General features: G+C 39.7%; 1 protein-coding gene across 4 annotated transcripts in view; it reads left to right on the top strand.

Annotated features, from left to right (window-relative positions):
- The window catches only part of ptbp3 (polypyrimidine tract binding protein 3), a 41453-nt gene that overhangs the window by 11363 nt on the left and 16067 nt on the right, over positions 1–14023 (top strand). For all 4 annotated transcript variants that reach the window (XM_041970042.1, XM_041970041.1, XM_041970043.1 and 1 more), the window contains 2 exons: positions 12221–12364; positions 12542–12691. In XM_041970042.1, coding sequence (XP_041825976.1) covers positions 12221–12364; positions 12542–12691 — 294 coding nt within the window. The remainder of the gene's footprint in view (positions 1–12220; positions 12365–12541; positions 12692–14023) is intronic.

Below are 14023 nucleotides of genomic sequence, written 5' to 3'. Positions count from 1 at the left end.
TGTAAACACATTCCCAGGTATTACTTGGAACCTCTAAAACAACAGTATCAATAGAGAACACACACTCGCACACAATGGGCAGGATAAAGGAAGGCAAAGGCCCCCATTAAATAACCTAGAAGCTTCATTTCCCTCCTTCAATTAGGCTTACACATAGAAATTCCACGGAGGTCAACGTACTCTCTTTAGACCAATTTCGTAAATAATTCAGTGAGATGATTAGGTAAAATAAAACTCGGAGGGATCAATCAAGCTAGCTTTACCGTGCAGGGTGAAGCGCAGACAATAAAAGGATATGTAAATGAAAAAGACAAATGTAGGAAGCCGGAGGGAAAGATCCGACAACCTATATCAAAGGGTCACTTTTACCAGAGTTGAGAAACTATATCATACCCAGATGTCTTTAGTGTGAGTGACCGGACCGGAGAAGATCAAGTGCTCGCCATCTCCCTCAAGACTCAGAGCGGGTGGACCCCCGCGCCGGCGACTGCATCCCACGTAGGTATTGCTCTGCTTCGTGTACAGTCTTGAAGATCCGGCGTTCGCCCGCATGTGTAATCACCAGGTGGGCAGGGTAGAGCATCCCGTAGCGTATATCCATGGCTCAGAACCGGGCCTTTACTCCATCAAATTCCCGCTGACGCTTGCGGGTTTCAGGCGACAAGTCAGGAAAAAAGCCAAGGCGGTGATTTTCGTGGCGCACTTCTCCCAACCTCCTGGCTGCTCTTAGGGTCTTCTCACAGTCCTTATAGTTCAAAAACTTCATGACGATAGTTCTGTGTGTGGTAGAGGACCTGCTTGGGTTTACCTGGCCGACACGATGAGCTCTCTCGATTACAGGTGCAGGAGTGAGCGTTTCTCCCAGAACTTTAGGAAGCCACTCTTCCAGGAAAGCGCCCATGTCCGAGCCTTCCGTTTTTTCAGGGAGTCCGACCAGTCTCAGATTAGAACGTCTTGCCCGGTCTTCTTGTTCCTGAACTTTGCTGCTCAACATCTTGACCGTTTCTTCCAGGCGTTGATTCTTCTGTTGGAGAGTTGTTACTTCATCCTCCGCTTGCGAAACTCTCCCCTCTGCCTCTTCAATTCTCTTTGCATGGGATTCAATATCAACCTTAATCCCATTTATTGCTACCATCACATCCGCAGACTGTTTGGCGATGTCCTGTTTTAGAGAGCGAATCTCACTCAGGATATCGCTATTCGTGGGCATGCCAGGTCTTCCCGTTGTCCCCTCATTTACGAGGTCCATGCTGCTAGCATCGTTCGTGGAGGAGTTAGCTTCTGCATTAGCCGCGTCATGGCGTTGCCCCATTTTAGCTGTTTGCTGGCCTGTTTTACTAATTTTATTTTATTTTTTATTTTTTTTCTCTTTTTAACCTGTCTTGTCCAGCATCGTTGCAAACAGAATGATTGTCTGGCTGCTGTCTGGTGCTGGGCAATTTTACTCTATCAAGCAGGGATTTATACTACATGTATAAAGTCCCTCTTGATGACATGAAAAACTTTATTAAATCAGACTCTTAATGCTGGACTCGACCGGAGGGGACAGAGAGAGAGAGAGATAGAAAAGAAAGTAGAGAGAAGAGGGAGGGGAGAGAGAGGGACAGAAAGGGTGTGGGGAGTGCGGGTGGGGACTTGAAACATCATACAGAAGACCATGTAATCCATACTACTTACAACATATATAGCTAAGATCATCCTGGCCAGTAGGTCATTACACAACTAGTTGATAATAGTAACAATAATAATAATAAGAGTAGGAGTAATAATAATAATAATAAGAACAGAAATAATTAAAAAAAAGAAAAAAAATATGATAATAGATATAAGTGAAACTGCTGTATTCAAGAACACGCGCAGAGAAACCTGTGTGGATGTGTTGGAGAACTCGGCCACACGGCGACGCAAAGACTGTGTGGAGACGTTCAGGAAGGAGTGACCATGCAGAGTGATCATGCAGATGCCACCTCACTTGAACAGAGGCCAGAGTCAGGCCAGCGGTCCCGAGACCCAGGCCACCAGCCCCCCCGTAGGCTACAGATCCCGACCGGTCCACAGAGACGACCACTCGCCCGCCCAGGAAGGCAGCAGCAGGAGACCCCAGCAGGAGCCGCCCCGCGGACACAGGGCACCGGCCCCGGCAGGCCGAGGCCAGCAGTCCCCGACCCCCCCGGGCACCGGCCGCCCGGGACAGACGGGGCAGAGGGCCCGGGCCCAGGAGCGCAGGGACACCCCCACACAGGCCGAGGGCCAGCACGCCACCCGGGGGGACCCGGCCCGCCCAGACGGCCACCGCCAGAGGCCAGCCCCACACCCCAGCGCCCAGCCGCACACCCCGAGAACCAGTCCTGCCCCCCCCCCCCCCAGACCAACACACACAAACACACACACTCTCCTTCCACTCCTCCATTCATCCTCCCACACATACACCATCCAACCCTCACATACTCTGTCCTCCCACACACACACACCATCCTTCCACCATCCATCCTTCCACACACACACCATCCTTCCACCATACACTCTCCCACACCTACCCCATCCTCCCACACACACATCATCCCTCCACCACTCATCCTCCCACACATACACCATCCTCCACCTTCACACCTCCCACACACACACACACACACCATCCTTCCACTACCCATCCTCCCACACATACATCATTCTCCTACACATACACCGTCCTCCCTCTCCTACACCAAACATCCACCTTCACGTACCCCATCCTCCCACACACACACACACCACCCCTCCATCACTGTTTTACTAATTTTAGGCGGCATGTTTTCCACTGTAGTATTAATCAGGCTACAGATAGTCGACTGTCGAGTTATCTGTAGTATTCCAGGTATATTTCAGAAAGTTAGTGGAGCACCGTGGTACCTGCAACCAGTCAGTGGCACTCCATGACCGGAAGTCCACTGGTTTCCAGTTTATACTGGTTTCTAGTTTATACTGGTTTGTAGTTTACACTGGTTTCTAGTTTACACTGGTTTCTAGATTATACTGGTTTGCAGTTTATACTGGTTTCTAGTTTACACTGGTTTCTAGGGTTATACTGGTTTCCAGTTTATACTGGTTTCTAGTTTATGCTGGTTTCTAGTTTATGCTGGTTTCCAGTTTATACTGGTTTCTAGTTTATACTGGTTTCTAGTTTACACTGGTTTCTAGTTTAAACTGGTTCCTAGTTTATACTGGTTTCTAGTTTAAACTGGTTTCTAGTTTATACTGGTTTCTAGGTTATACTGGTTTCTAGTTTAAACTGGTTTCTAGTTTATACTGGTTTCCAGTTTATACTGGTTTCCAGGTTATACTGGTTTCCAGTTTATACTGGTTTCTAGTTTATACTGGTTTCCAGTTTATACTGGTTTCTATTTTATACTGATTTCCAGTTTACACTGGTTTCTAGTTTATACTGGTTTCTAGTTTCTACTGGTTTCTAGTTTATACTGGTTTCTAGGTTATACTGGTTTCTAGTTTATACTGGTTTCTAGTTTAAACTGGTTTCTAGTTTACACTGGTTTCTAGTTTAAACTGGTTTCTAGTTTATACTGGTTTCTAGTTTAAACTGGTTTCTAGTTTATACTGGTTTCTAGGTTATACTGGTTTCTAGTTTATACTGGTTTCCAGTTTATACTGGTTTCCAGGTTATACTGGTTTCCAGTTTATACTGGTTTCTAGGTTATACTGGTTTCCAGTTTATACTGGTTTCTATTTTATACTGGTTTCCAGTTTATACTGGTTTCTAGGTTATAGTGGTTTCCAGTTTATACTGGTTTCCAGTTTACACTGGTTTCTAGTTTCTACTGGTTTCTAGTTTATACTGGTTTCTAGTTTATACTGGTTTCCAGGTTATACTGGTTTCCATTTTATACTGGTTTCTAGGTTATACTGGTTTCCAGTTTACAATGGTTTCTAGAGTTATACTGGTTTCCAGTTTATACTGGTTTCTAGTTTATACTGGTTTCTAGGTTATACTGGTTTCTAGTTTAAACTGGTTTCTAGTTTATACTGGTTTCCAGTTTATACTGGTTTCCAGTTTATACTGGTTTCTAGGTTATGCTGGTTTCCAGTCTATACTGGTTTCCAGTTTATACTGGTTTCTAGGTTATACTGGTTTCTAGTTTATACTGGTTTCCAGGTTATACTGGTTTCCATTTTAATCTGGTTTCTAGGTTATACTGGTTTCCAGTTTACAATGGTTTCTAGGGTTATACTGGTTTCCAGTTTATACTGGTTTCTAGTTTATACTGGTTTCTAGGTTATACTGGTTTCTAGTTTAAACTGGTTTCTAGTTTATACTGGTTTCCAGTTTATACTGGTTTCCAGGTTATACTGGTTTCCAGTTTATACTGGTTTCTAGTTTATACTGGTTTCTAGGTTATACTGGTTTCCAGTTTACAATGGTTTCTAGGGTTATACTGGTTTCTAGTTTATACTGGTTTCTAGGTTATACTGGTTTCTAGTTTATACTGGTTTCTAGTTTATACTGGTTTCCAGTTTATATTGGTTTCTAGTTTATACTGGTTTCTAGTTTATACTGGTTTCCAGTTTATACTGGTTTCTAGGTTATACTGGTTTCCAGGTTATAGTGGTTTCCATTTTATACTGGTTTCTAGGTTATACTGGTTTCCAGTTTACAATGGTTTCTAGGGTTATACTGGTTTCCAGTTCATACTGGTTTCTAGTTTATACTGGTTTCTAGGTTATACTGGTTTCTAGTTTATACTGGTTTCTAGTTTAAGCTGGTTTCTAGTTTATACTGGTTTCTAGTTTAAACTGGTTTCTAGTTTATACTGGTTTCTAGGTTATACTGGTTTCTAGTTTAAACTGGTTTCTAGTCTATACTGGTTTCCAGTTTATACTGGTTTCCAGGTTATACTGGTTTCCAGTTTATACTGGTTTCTAGTTTATACTGGTTTCCAGTTTATACTGGTTTCTATTTTATACTGGTTTCCAGTTTACACTGGTTTCCAGTTTCTACTGGTTTCTAGTTTATACTGGTTTCTAGGTTATACTGGTTTCTAGTTTATACTGGTTTCTAGTTTAAACTGGTTTCTAGTTTATACTGGTTTCTAGGTTATACTGGTTTCCAGTTAATACTGGTTTCTAGTTTCTACTGGTTTCTAGTTTACACTGGTTTCTAGTTTAAACTGGTTTCTAGTTTATACTGGTTTCTAGTTTAAACTGGTTTCTAGTTTATACTGGTTTCTAGGTTATACTGGTTTCTAGTTTATACTGGTTTCCAGTTTATACTGGTTTCCAGGTTATACTGGTTTCCAGTTTATACTGGTTTCTAGGTTATACTGGTTTCCAGTTTATACTGGTTTCTATTTTATACTGGTTTCCAGTTTATACTGGTTTCTAGGTTATAGTGGTTTCCAGTTTATACTGGTTTCCAGTTTACACTGGTTTCTAGTTTATACTGGTTTCTAGTTTATACTGGTTTCTAGGTTATACTGGTTTCCAGGTTATACTGGTTTCCATTTTATACTGGTTTCTAGGTTATACTGGTTTCCAGTTTACAATGGTTTCTAGGGTTATACTGGTTTCCAGTCTGTACTGGTTTCCAGTTTATACTGGTTTGTAGTTTATACTGGTTTCCAGTTTACACTGGTTTCTAGTTTATACTGGTTTCTAGTTTCTACTGGTTTCTAGTTTATACTGGTTTCTAGTTTATACTGGTTTCCAGGTTATACTGGTTTCCATTTTATACTGGTTTCTAGGTTATACTGGTTTCCAGTTTACAATGGTTTCTAGAGTTATACTGGTTTCCAGTTTATACTGGTTTCTAGTTTATACTGGTTTCTAGGTTATACTGGTTTCTAGTTTAAACTGGTTTCTAGTTTATACTGGTTTCCAGTTTATACTGGTTTCCAGTTTATACTGGTTTCTAGGTTATGCTGGTTTCCAGTCTATACTGGTTTCCAGTTTATACTGGTTTCTAGGTTATACTGGTTTCTAGTTTATACTGGTTTCCAGGTTATACTGGTTTCCATTTTAATCTGGTTTCTAGGTTATACTGGTTTCCAGTTTACAATGGTTTCTAGGGTTATACTGGTTTCCAGTTTATACTGGTTTCTAGTTTATACTGGTTTCTAGGTTATACTGGTTTCTAGTTTAAACTGGTTTCTAGTTTATACCGGTTTCCAGTTTATACTGGTTTCCAGGTTATACTGGTTTCCAGTTTATACTGGTTTCTAGTTTATACTGGTTTCTAGGTTATACTGGTTTCCAGTTTACAATGGTTTCTAGGGTTATACTGGTTTCCAGTTTATACTGGTTTCTAGTTTATACTGGTTTCTAGGTTATACTGGTTTCTAGTTTATACTGGTTTCTAGTTTATACTGGTTTCCAGTTTATATTGGTTTCTAGTTTATACTGGTTTCTAGTTTATACTGGTTTCCAGTTTATACTGGTTTCTAGGTTATACTGGTTTCCATGTTATAGTGGTTTCCATTTCATACTGGTTTCTAGGTTATACTGGTTTCCAGTTTACAATGGTTTCTAGGGTTATACTGGTTTCCAGTTCATACTGGTTTCTAGTTTATACTGGTTTCTAGGTTATACTGGTTTCTAGTTTATACTGGTTTCTAGTTTAAGCTGGTTTCTAGTTTATACTGGTTTCTAGTTTAAACTGGTTTCTAGTTTATACTGGTTTCTAGGTTATACTGGTTTCTAGTTTAAACTGGTTTCTAGTCTATACTGGTTTCCAGTTTATACTGGTTTCCAGGTTATACTGGTTTCCAGTTTATACTGGTTTCTAGTTTATACTGGTTTCCAGTTTATACTGGTTTCTATTTTATACTGGTTTCCAGTTTACACTGGTTTCTAGTTTCTACTGGTTTCTAGTTTATACTGGTTTCTAGGTTATACTGGTTTCTAGTTTATACTGGTTTCTAGTTTAAACTGGTTTCTAGTTTATACTGGTTTCTAGGTTATACTGGTTTCCAGTTAATACTGGTTTCTAGTTTCTACTGGTTTCTAGTTTACACTGGTTTCTAGTTTAAACTGGTTTCTAGTTTATACTGGTTTCTAGTTTAAACTGGTTTCTAGTTTATACTGGTTTCTAGGTTATACTGGTTTCTAGTTTATACTGGTTTCCAGTTTATACTGGTTTCCAGGTTATAGTGGTTTCCAGTTTATACTGGTTTCTAGGTTATACTGGTTTCCAGTTTATACTGGTTTCTATTTTATACTGGTTTCCAGTTTATACTGGTTTCTAGGTTATAGTGGTTTCCAGTTTATACTGGTTTCCAGTTTACACTGGTTTCTAGTTTATACTGGTTTCTAGTTTATACTGGTTTCTAGGTTATACTGGTTTCCAGGTTATACTGGTTTCCATTTTATACTGGTTTCTAGGTTATACTGGTTTCCAGTTTACAATGGTTTCTAGGGTTATACTGGTTTCCAGTTTATACTGGTTTCTAGTTTATACTGGTTTCTAGGTTATACTGGTTTCTAGTTTATACTGGTTTCTAGTTTAAGCTGGTTTCTAGTTTATACTGGTTTCTAGTTTAAACTGGTTTCTAGTTTATACTGGTTTCCAGTTTATACTGGTTTCCAGTTTATACTGGTTTCTAGGTTATGCTGGTTTCCAGTCTGTACTGGTTTCCAGTTTATACTGGTTTGTAGTTTATACTGGTTTCTAGTTTATACTGGTTTCTAGTTTACACTGGTTTCTAGTTTATATTGGTTTCTTGGTTATACTGGTTTCTAGGTTATACTGGTTTCTAGTTTAAACTGGTTTCTAGTTTAAACTGGTTTCTAGTTTATACTGGTTTCTAGGTTATACTGGTTTGCAGTTTATACTGGTTTCTAGTTTATACTGGTTTCTAGTTTAAACTGGTTTCTAGTTTATACTGGTTTCTAGGTTATACTGGTTTCCAGTTTATACTGGTTTCCAGTTCATACTGGTTTCTAGTTTACACTGGTTTCTAGTCTATACTGGTTTCTAGTTTATACTGGTTTCTAGGTTATACTGGTTTCTAGTTTATACTGGTTTCTAGTTCATACTGGTTTCTAGTTTATACTGGTTTCTAGGTTATACTGGTTTCCAGTTTATACTGGTTTCTATTTTTATACTGGTTTCTAGTTTAAACTGGTTTCTAGTTTATACTGGTTTCTAGTTTAAACTGGTTTCTAGTTTATACTGGTTTCTAGGTTATACTGGTTTCTAGTTTATACTGGTTTCCAGTTTATACTGGTTTCCAGGTTATACTGGTTTCTAGGTTATACTGGTTTCCAGTTTATACTGGTTTCTATTTTATACTGGTTTCCAGTTTATACTGGTTTCTAGGTTATAGTGGTTTCCAGTTTATACTGGTTTCCAGTTTACACTGGTTTCTAGTTTATATTGGTTTCTAGTTTATACTGGTTTCTAGTTTATACTGGTTTCTAGGTTATACTGGTTTCAAGGTTATACTGGTTTCCATTTTATACTGGTTTCTAGGTTATACTGGTTTCCAGTTTACAATGGTTTCTAGGGTTATATTGGTTTCCAGTTTATACTGGTTTCTAGTTTATACTGGTTTCTAGGTTATACTGGTTTCTAGTTTATACTGGTTTCTAGTTTAAGCTGGTTTCTAGTTTATACTGGTTTCTAGTTTAAACTGGTTTCTAGTTTATACTGGTTTCCAGTTTATACTGGTTTCCAGGTTATACTGGTTTCCAGTTTATACTGGTTTCTAGGTTATGCTGGTTTCCAGTCTATACTGGTTTCCAGTTTATACTGGTTTGTAGTTTATACTGGTTTCTAGTTTATACTGGTTTCTAGTTTACACTGGTTTCTAGTTTATATTGGTTTCTTGGTTATACTGGTTTCTAGGTTATACTGGTTTCTAGTTTAAACTGGTTTCTAGTTTAAACTGGTTTCTAGTTTATACTGGTTTCTAGGTTATACTGGTTTGCAGTTTATACTGGTTTCTAGTTTATACTGGTTTCTAGTTTAAACTGGTTTCTAGTTTATACTGGTTTCTAGGTTATACTGGTTTCTAGTTTATACTGGTTTCTAGTTTATACTGGTTTCTAGGTTATACTGGTTTCCAGTTTATACTGGTTTCTATTTTATACTGGTTTCCAGTTTATACTGGTTTCTAGGTTATAGTGGTTTCCAGTTTACACTGGTTTCTAGTTTATATTGGTTTCTAGTTTATACTGGTTTCTAGTTTATACTGGTTTCTAGGTTATACTGGTTTCAAGGTTATACTGGTTTCCATTTTATACTGGTTTCTAGGTTATACTGGTTTCCAGTTTACAATGGTTTCTAGGGTTATCTTGGTTTCCAGTTTATACTGGTTTCTAGTTTATACTGGTTTCTAGGTTATACTGGTTTCTAGTTTATACTGGTTTCTAGTTTAAGCTGGTTTCTAGTTTATACTGGTTTCTAGTTTAAACTGGTTTCTAGTTTATACTGGTTTCCAGTTTATACTGGTTTCCAGGTTATACTGGTTTCCAGTTTATACTGGTTTCTAGGTTATGCTGGTTTCCAGTTTATACTGGTTTCCAGTTTATACTGGTTTGTAGTTTATACTGGTTTCTAGTTTATACTGGTTTCTAGTTTACACTGGTTTCTAGTTTATATTGGTTTCTTGGTTATACTGGTTTCTAGGTTATACTGGTTTCTAGTTTAAACTGGTTTCTAGTTTAAACTGGTTTCTAGTTTATACTGGTTTCTAGGTTATACTGGTTTGCAGTTTATACTGGTTTCTAGTTTATACTGGTTTCTAGTTTAAACTGGTTTCTAGTTTATACTGGTTTCTAGGTTATACTGGTTTCCAGTTTATACTGGTTTCCAGTTTATACTGGTTTCTAGTTTAAACTGGTTTCTAGTTTATACTGGTTTCTAGTTTAAACTGGTTTCTAGTTTATACTGGTTTCTAGGTTATACTGGTTTCTAGTTTATACTGGTTTCCAGGTTATACTGGTTTCCAGTTTATACTGGTTTCTAGGTTATACTGGTTTCCAGTTTATACTGGTTTCTATTTTATACTGGTTTCCAGTTTATACTGGTTTCTAGGTTATAGTGGTTTCCAGTTTATACTGGTTTCCAGTTTGCACTGGTTTCTAGTTTATACTGGTTTCCAGGTTATACTGGTTTCCATTTTATACTGGTTTCTAGGTTATACTGGTTTCCAGTTTACAATGGTTTCTAGGGTTATACTGGTTTCCAGTTTATACTGGTTTCTAGTTTATACTGGTTTCTAGGTTATACTGGTTTCTAGTTTATACTGGTTTCTAGTTTAAGCTGGTTTCTAGTTTATACTGGTTTCTAGTTTAAACTGGTTTCTAGTTTATACTGGTTTCCAGTTTATACTGGTTTCCAGGTTATACTGGTTTCCAGTTTATACTGGTTTCTAGGTTATGCTGGTTTCCAGTCTATACTGGTTTCCAGTTTATACTGGTTTGTAGTTTATACTGGTTTCTAGTTTATACTGGTTTCTAGTTTACACTGGTTTCTAGTTTATATTGGTTTCTTGGTTATACTGGTTTCTAGGTTACACTGGTTTCTAGTTTATACTGGTTTCTAGGTTATACTGGTTTGCAGTTTATACTGGTTTCTAGTTTATACTGGTTTCTAGTTTAAACTGGTTTCTAGTTTATACTGGTTTCTAGGTTATACTGGTTTCCAGTTTATACTGGTTTCCAGTTTATACTGGTTTCTAGTTTACACTGGTTTCTAGTCTATACTGGTTTCTAGTTTATACTGGTTTCTAGGTTATACTGGTTTCTAGTTTATACTGGTTTCTAGTTTATACTGGTTTCTAGGTTATACTGGTTTCCAGTTTATACTGGTTTCTATTTTTATACTGGTTTCTAGTTTACACTGGTTTCCAGTCAGTCACAGAATAGATTTTAAAACCCTTCTGCTTGTTTACAAATCCCAGAATGGTTTAGGCCCAGAATACATCTGTGATATGTTCAGAGAATATAAACCTAGCAGAGCTCTTAGATCCAAAGACTCTGGTCAACTAGTCCAGACCAGAGTCCAGACCAGAGTCCAGACTAAACATGGAGAAGCAGCATTTAGCTGTTATGCTGCAAACAAATGGAACAAACTGCCAGTGGAGATTAAACTTTCACCAAATGTAGACATTTTTAAATCCAGGTTAAAAACATTTCTTTTCTCATGTCTATACATGAAATCTGCATGTTAACTTTTTTTTTTAACTTATCTTGCTTTTGATCATTTTAATGTAATTCATTATTTTATTGTGATTATGTGTTGATGCCTTTTATTATTTCTAAATATCTGCAATGTCTTTGTTTTATGTAAAACACTGAATTGTTCTGTAGATGAAATGTGCTGTACAAATAAACTGCCTTAACCTACATAAAACTCTGATTATATTCTGTCCACAAACATTTTGACCCGTCAGTCAGTGGATTTCAGCTTCCACATCTCTCTCCTCAGCCTCCTTCTAAATAACCTACGAGCTCGTCTCTGTTCTGGATGTTCTGTTACAGTTAGGCTTCTTCCTGCCTCACGCCGAACCCACTCACCCCCACTGACCCTCACCTGGTCAAGCCCAGGTGAGGTGGGCCTCATCATATTTTACTGTCTTGTTTTAGGCAGTTGACATACCTGTTGTTAATTCATCAACATTTATCCACATTTTTTATTTAGCTGGAAATTCTGGCCGGTTGGAAGAATGTTTATAGTTTACTTTCACTTGAACGCAGGTATGCTCGGAGGCGGGTGGGTTACATCTGATAATATAATCTAATATAATCTAATCTAATCTAATCTAATATAATATAATATAATATAGTATAATAGATAATATAATATAATATAATATAATCTAAGATAATATAATATAATATAATATAATATAATCTAAGATAATATAATATAATATAATATAACATATAAATATATTAAATGTTTTAAATGTAGTAACACCTGCCAGCTGCAGGCCACCACATGTTTAACATCCTCTCGGTGTCTTTGCTGGAAATCCTCCTCCAGGCGTATGCGTAGGTGGTGGCGTATGCAGCTGTTCTTCTTTTTCGTGGATTTCTTGGTGATTTCGGACTCGGTGGTGATGCTTTCATAGGTTTAGCTTAACCGGCGCGGGGCTGTGACGGGGGCTTCGTAGCCGCTGGTTCAGACCCGACCCCGCAGATGTCCGAGGATCAAGCAACCTGGAACACAGGCTTCATCACAGGTTAAACCTCCTTTCTGGAATAACGTCTGGTTGGTTTTTTTCAGGCGTTTTTGGAGATGGCATCAGAGGAGGCATCCGTTGCTATGCTGAACTACTACGCCTCGGCCACGCCCACCATCAGGAACCAGCCAATCTTCATTCAGTACTCCACCCACCGAGAGCTGAAAACTGACAATCTGACCAATCAGGTGAGGGGCAGCAGTTTGGGATGTTTCCCGTCTACCATTCTCCCTGTGAACTATAAGCTCCTCCCCCTCAGCTCGTCATCACCTGTAGCCTGTACACACTTCCTCCAACAAAACAGTGATAAAATTCAAGGGTCCTTCATCTTTGAAATCATTGTTTGTTTGTTTGTTTGTTGACAGAGGCCTCAGGCCACGCTGCAGACCATCAGCACAGCAGCAGTGCATTCTGGGAACATGGCATCAGGAGGAGAGGGGCGGGGCCTGAGTCCCGTCCTGAGAATCATCGTGGAGAATTTGTTTTACCCGGTGACCCTTGAGGTCCTGCAGCAGGTCAGCGCCGCCTCCTCACCGTTGCTGTTGTGCTAAATGTTGACAGACCCAGACTTTTCTCTGGTCTGGGTCCATAAACGTCATGTGTTTCCATCAACTTCCTGATTAAAGGGGGGGAGCACCAATCAGCAGAGGAGCCTCTCTCTCTCTCTGAGGGTCCGCCTCCTCAGAGGGAGGCTCCTCCCCCACAGCTGCAGGTGAGGAGGTGGCTGAGGGTGTCCTGTCTGTGGGAGGAGCCTGCAGAGGTGGGAGGGAGCAGCAGAGGGCTGCTGCACCAAACAGAGATAAGGGATCCATCTAGGACTTCCTGGTTATCCTGATTCAGTTTCACATCAGTTACCGTGGAAACGTTCCAGAAAGCAGGTCCGTCAGCTCTGAGTATCTTTACCCAGAGTTGGAACCACAATAAAAATCTATCACCATGGCAACCGCTGACTAAAAGCTGCCAGCTGGTTCTCATAGCAGCGTACAAGGAACACGAAGAGGAATTCTGCTGCTGCTATGGAGAGAGGTGCATCATGGGAGAAAGCTGCCTGAGTCCACTTGGAAGCTGGAATCCACATTTAACCTGATTAACCCCGGAGCATTTAGGCTCAATCCCACAGGGAAAAATGGAAGATGAAGTATAAAAACCTTCAGAAAAGTAGAGTAGGATGTTCTAGACCAGGACTGGAGGTCTGGGATGGTGGTCAGCAGCAACAGGAGACCTTACTCTCATCGAAACAAGAGCTGGTGCTGGACTTCAGGAGGCAGGACTAAAGAAAGCACTGCGTCCATCCTGGGACACGAGGTGGGGGAATACCGGGAGTTCAGCTGGACAGCAGGCGGGACTGGAAGCGCCTCTAGAACAGCGTCACCACCACGGTGCCCGCAGCCTGTCCTACAAGCAGCCGCACTCACCAGCTGCGTCTAAATTTCTCTTTCTGATGCTATTTTTTAATCATACCTGCATTTATATAGATTTGAAAATGACAATGTCTTAAAAATAAAAGGACTAAAAATGTTTCTTATACGTGAGATTTAGCTGAACTCTAACACAATATGAACAACAACTTCCATCCATGCAGCTTCACTGCTTCATTATCCACATTTCTGGATGTAAATTCTCTAAACTTTCATTCTTAGACTGTTTACCTTCACCTGCAGCCTCCTCTACCGGGAGTTAAGGGTCAACATCTGGTTTCCGGGTGTAGCGTCAGGTCTGTAGATGTAACTGTCTGGCCTGGAGGAGGAGGCCTGGAGGAGGAGGCGGCCTGGAGGAGGAGGAGGCCTGGAGGAGGAGGCGGCCTGGAGGAGGAGGAGGCCTGGAGGAGGAGGAGGAGGCCTGGAGGA

The sequence above is a fragment of the Melanotaenia boesemani genome, chromosome 19 (genome assembly GCF_017639745.1).
Source record: "Melanotaenia boesemani isolate fMelBoe1 chromosome 19, fMelBoe1.pri, whole genome shotgun sequence".
Classification (NCBI taxonomy): domain Eukaryota; kingdom Metazoa; phylum Chordata; class Actinopteri; order Atheriniformes; family Melanotaeniidae; genus Melanotaenia; species Melanotaenia boesemani.
This window is presented reverse-complemented; position numbering and strand designations above follow the sequence as displayed.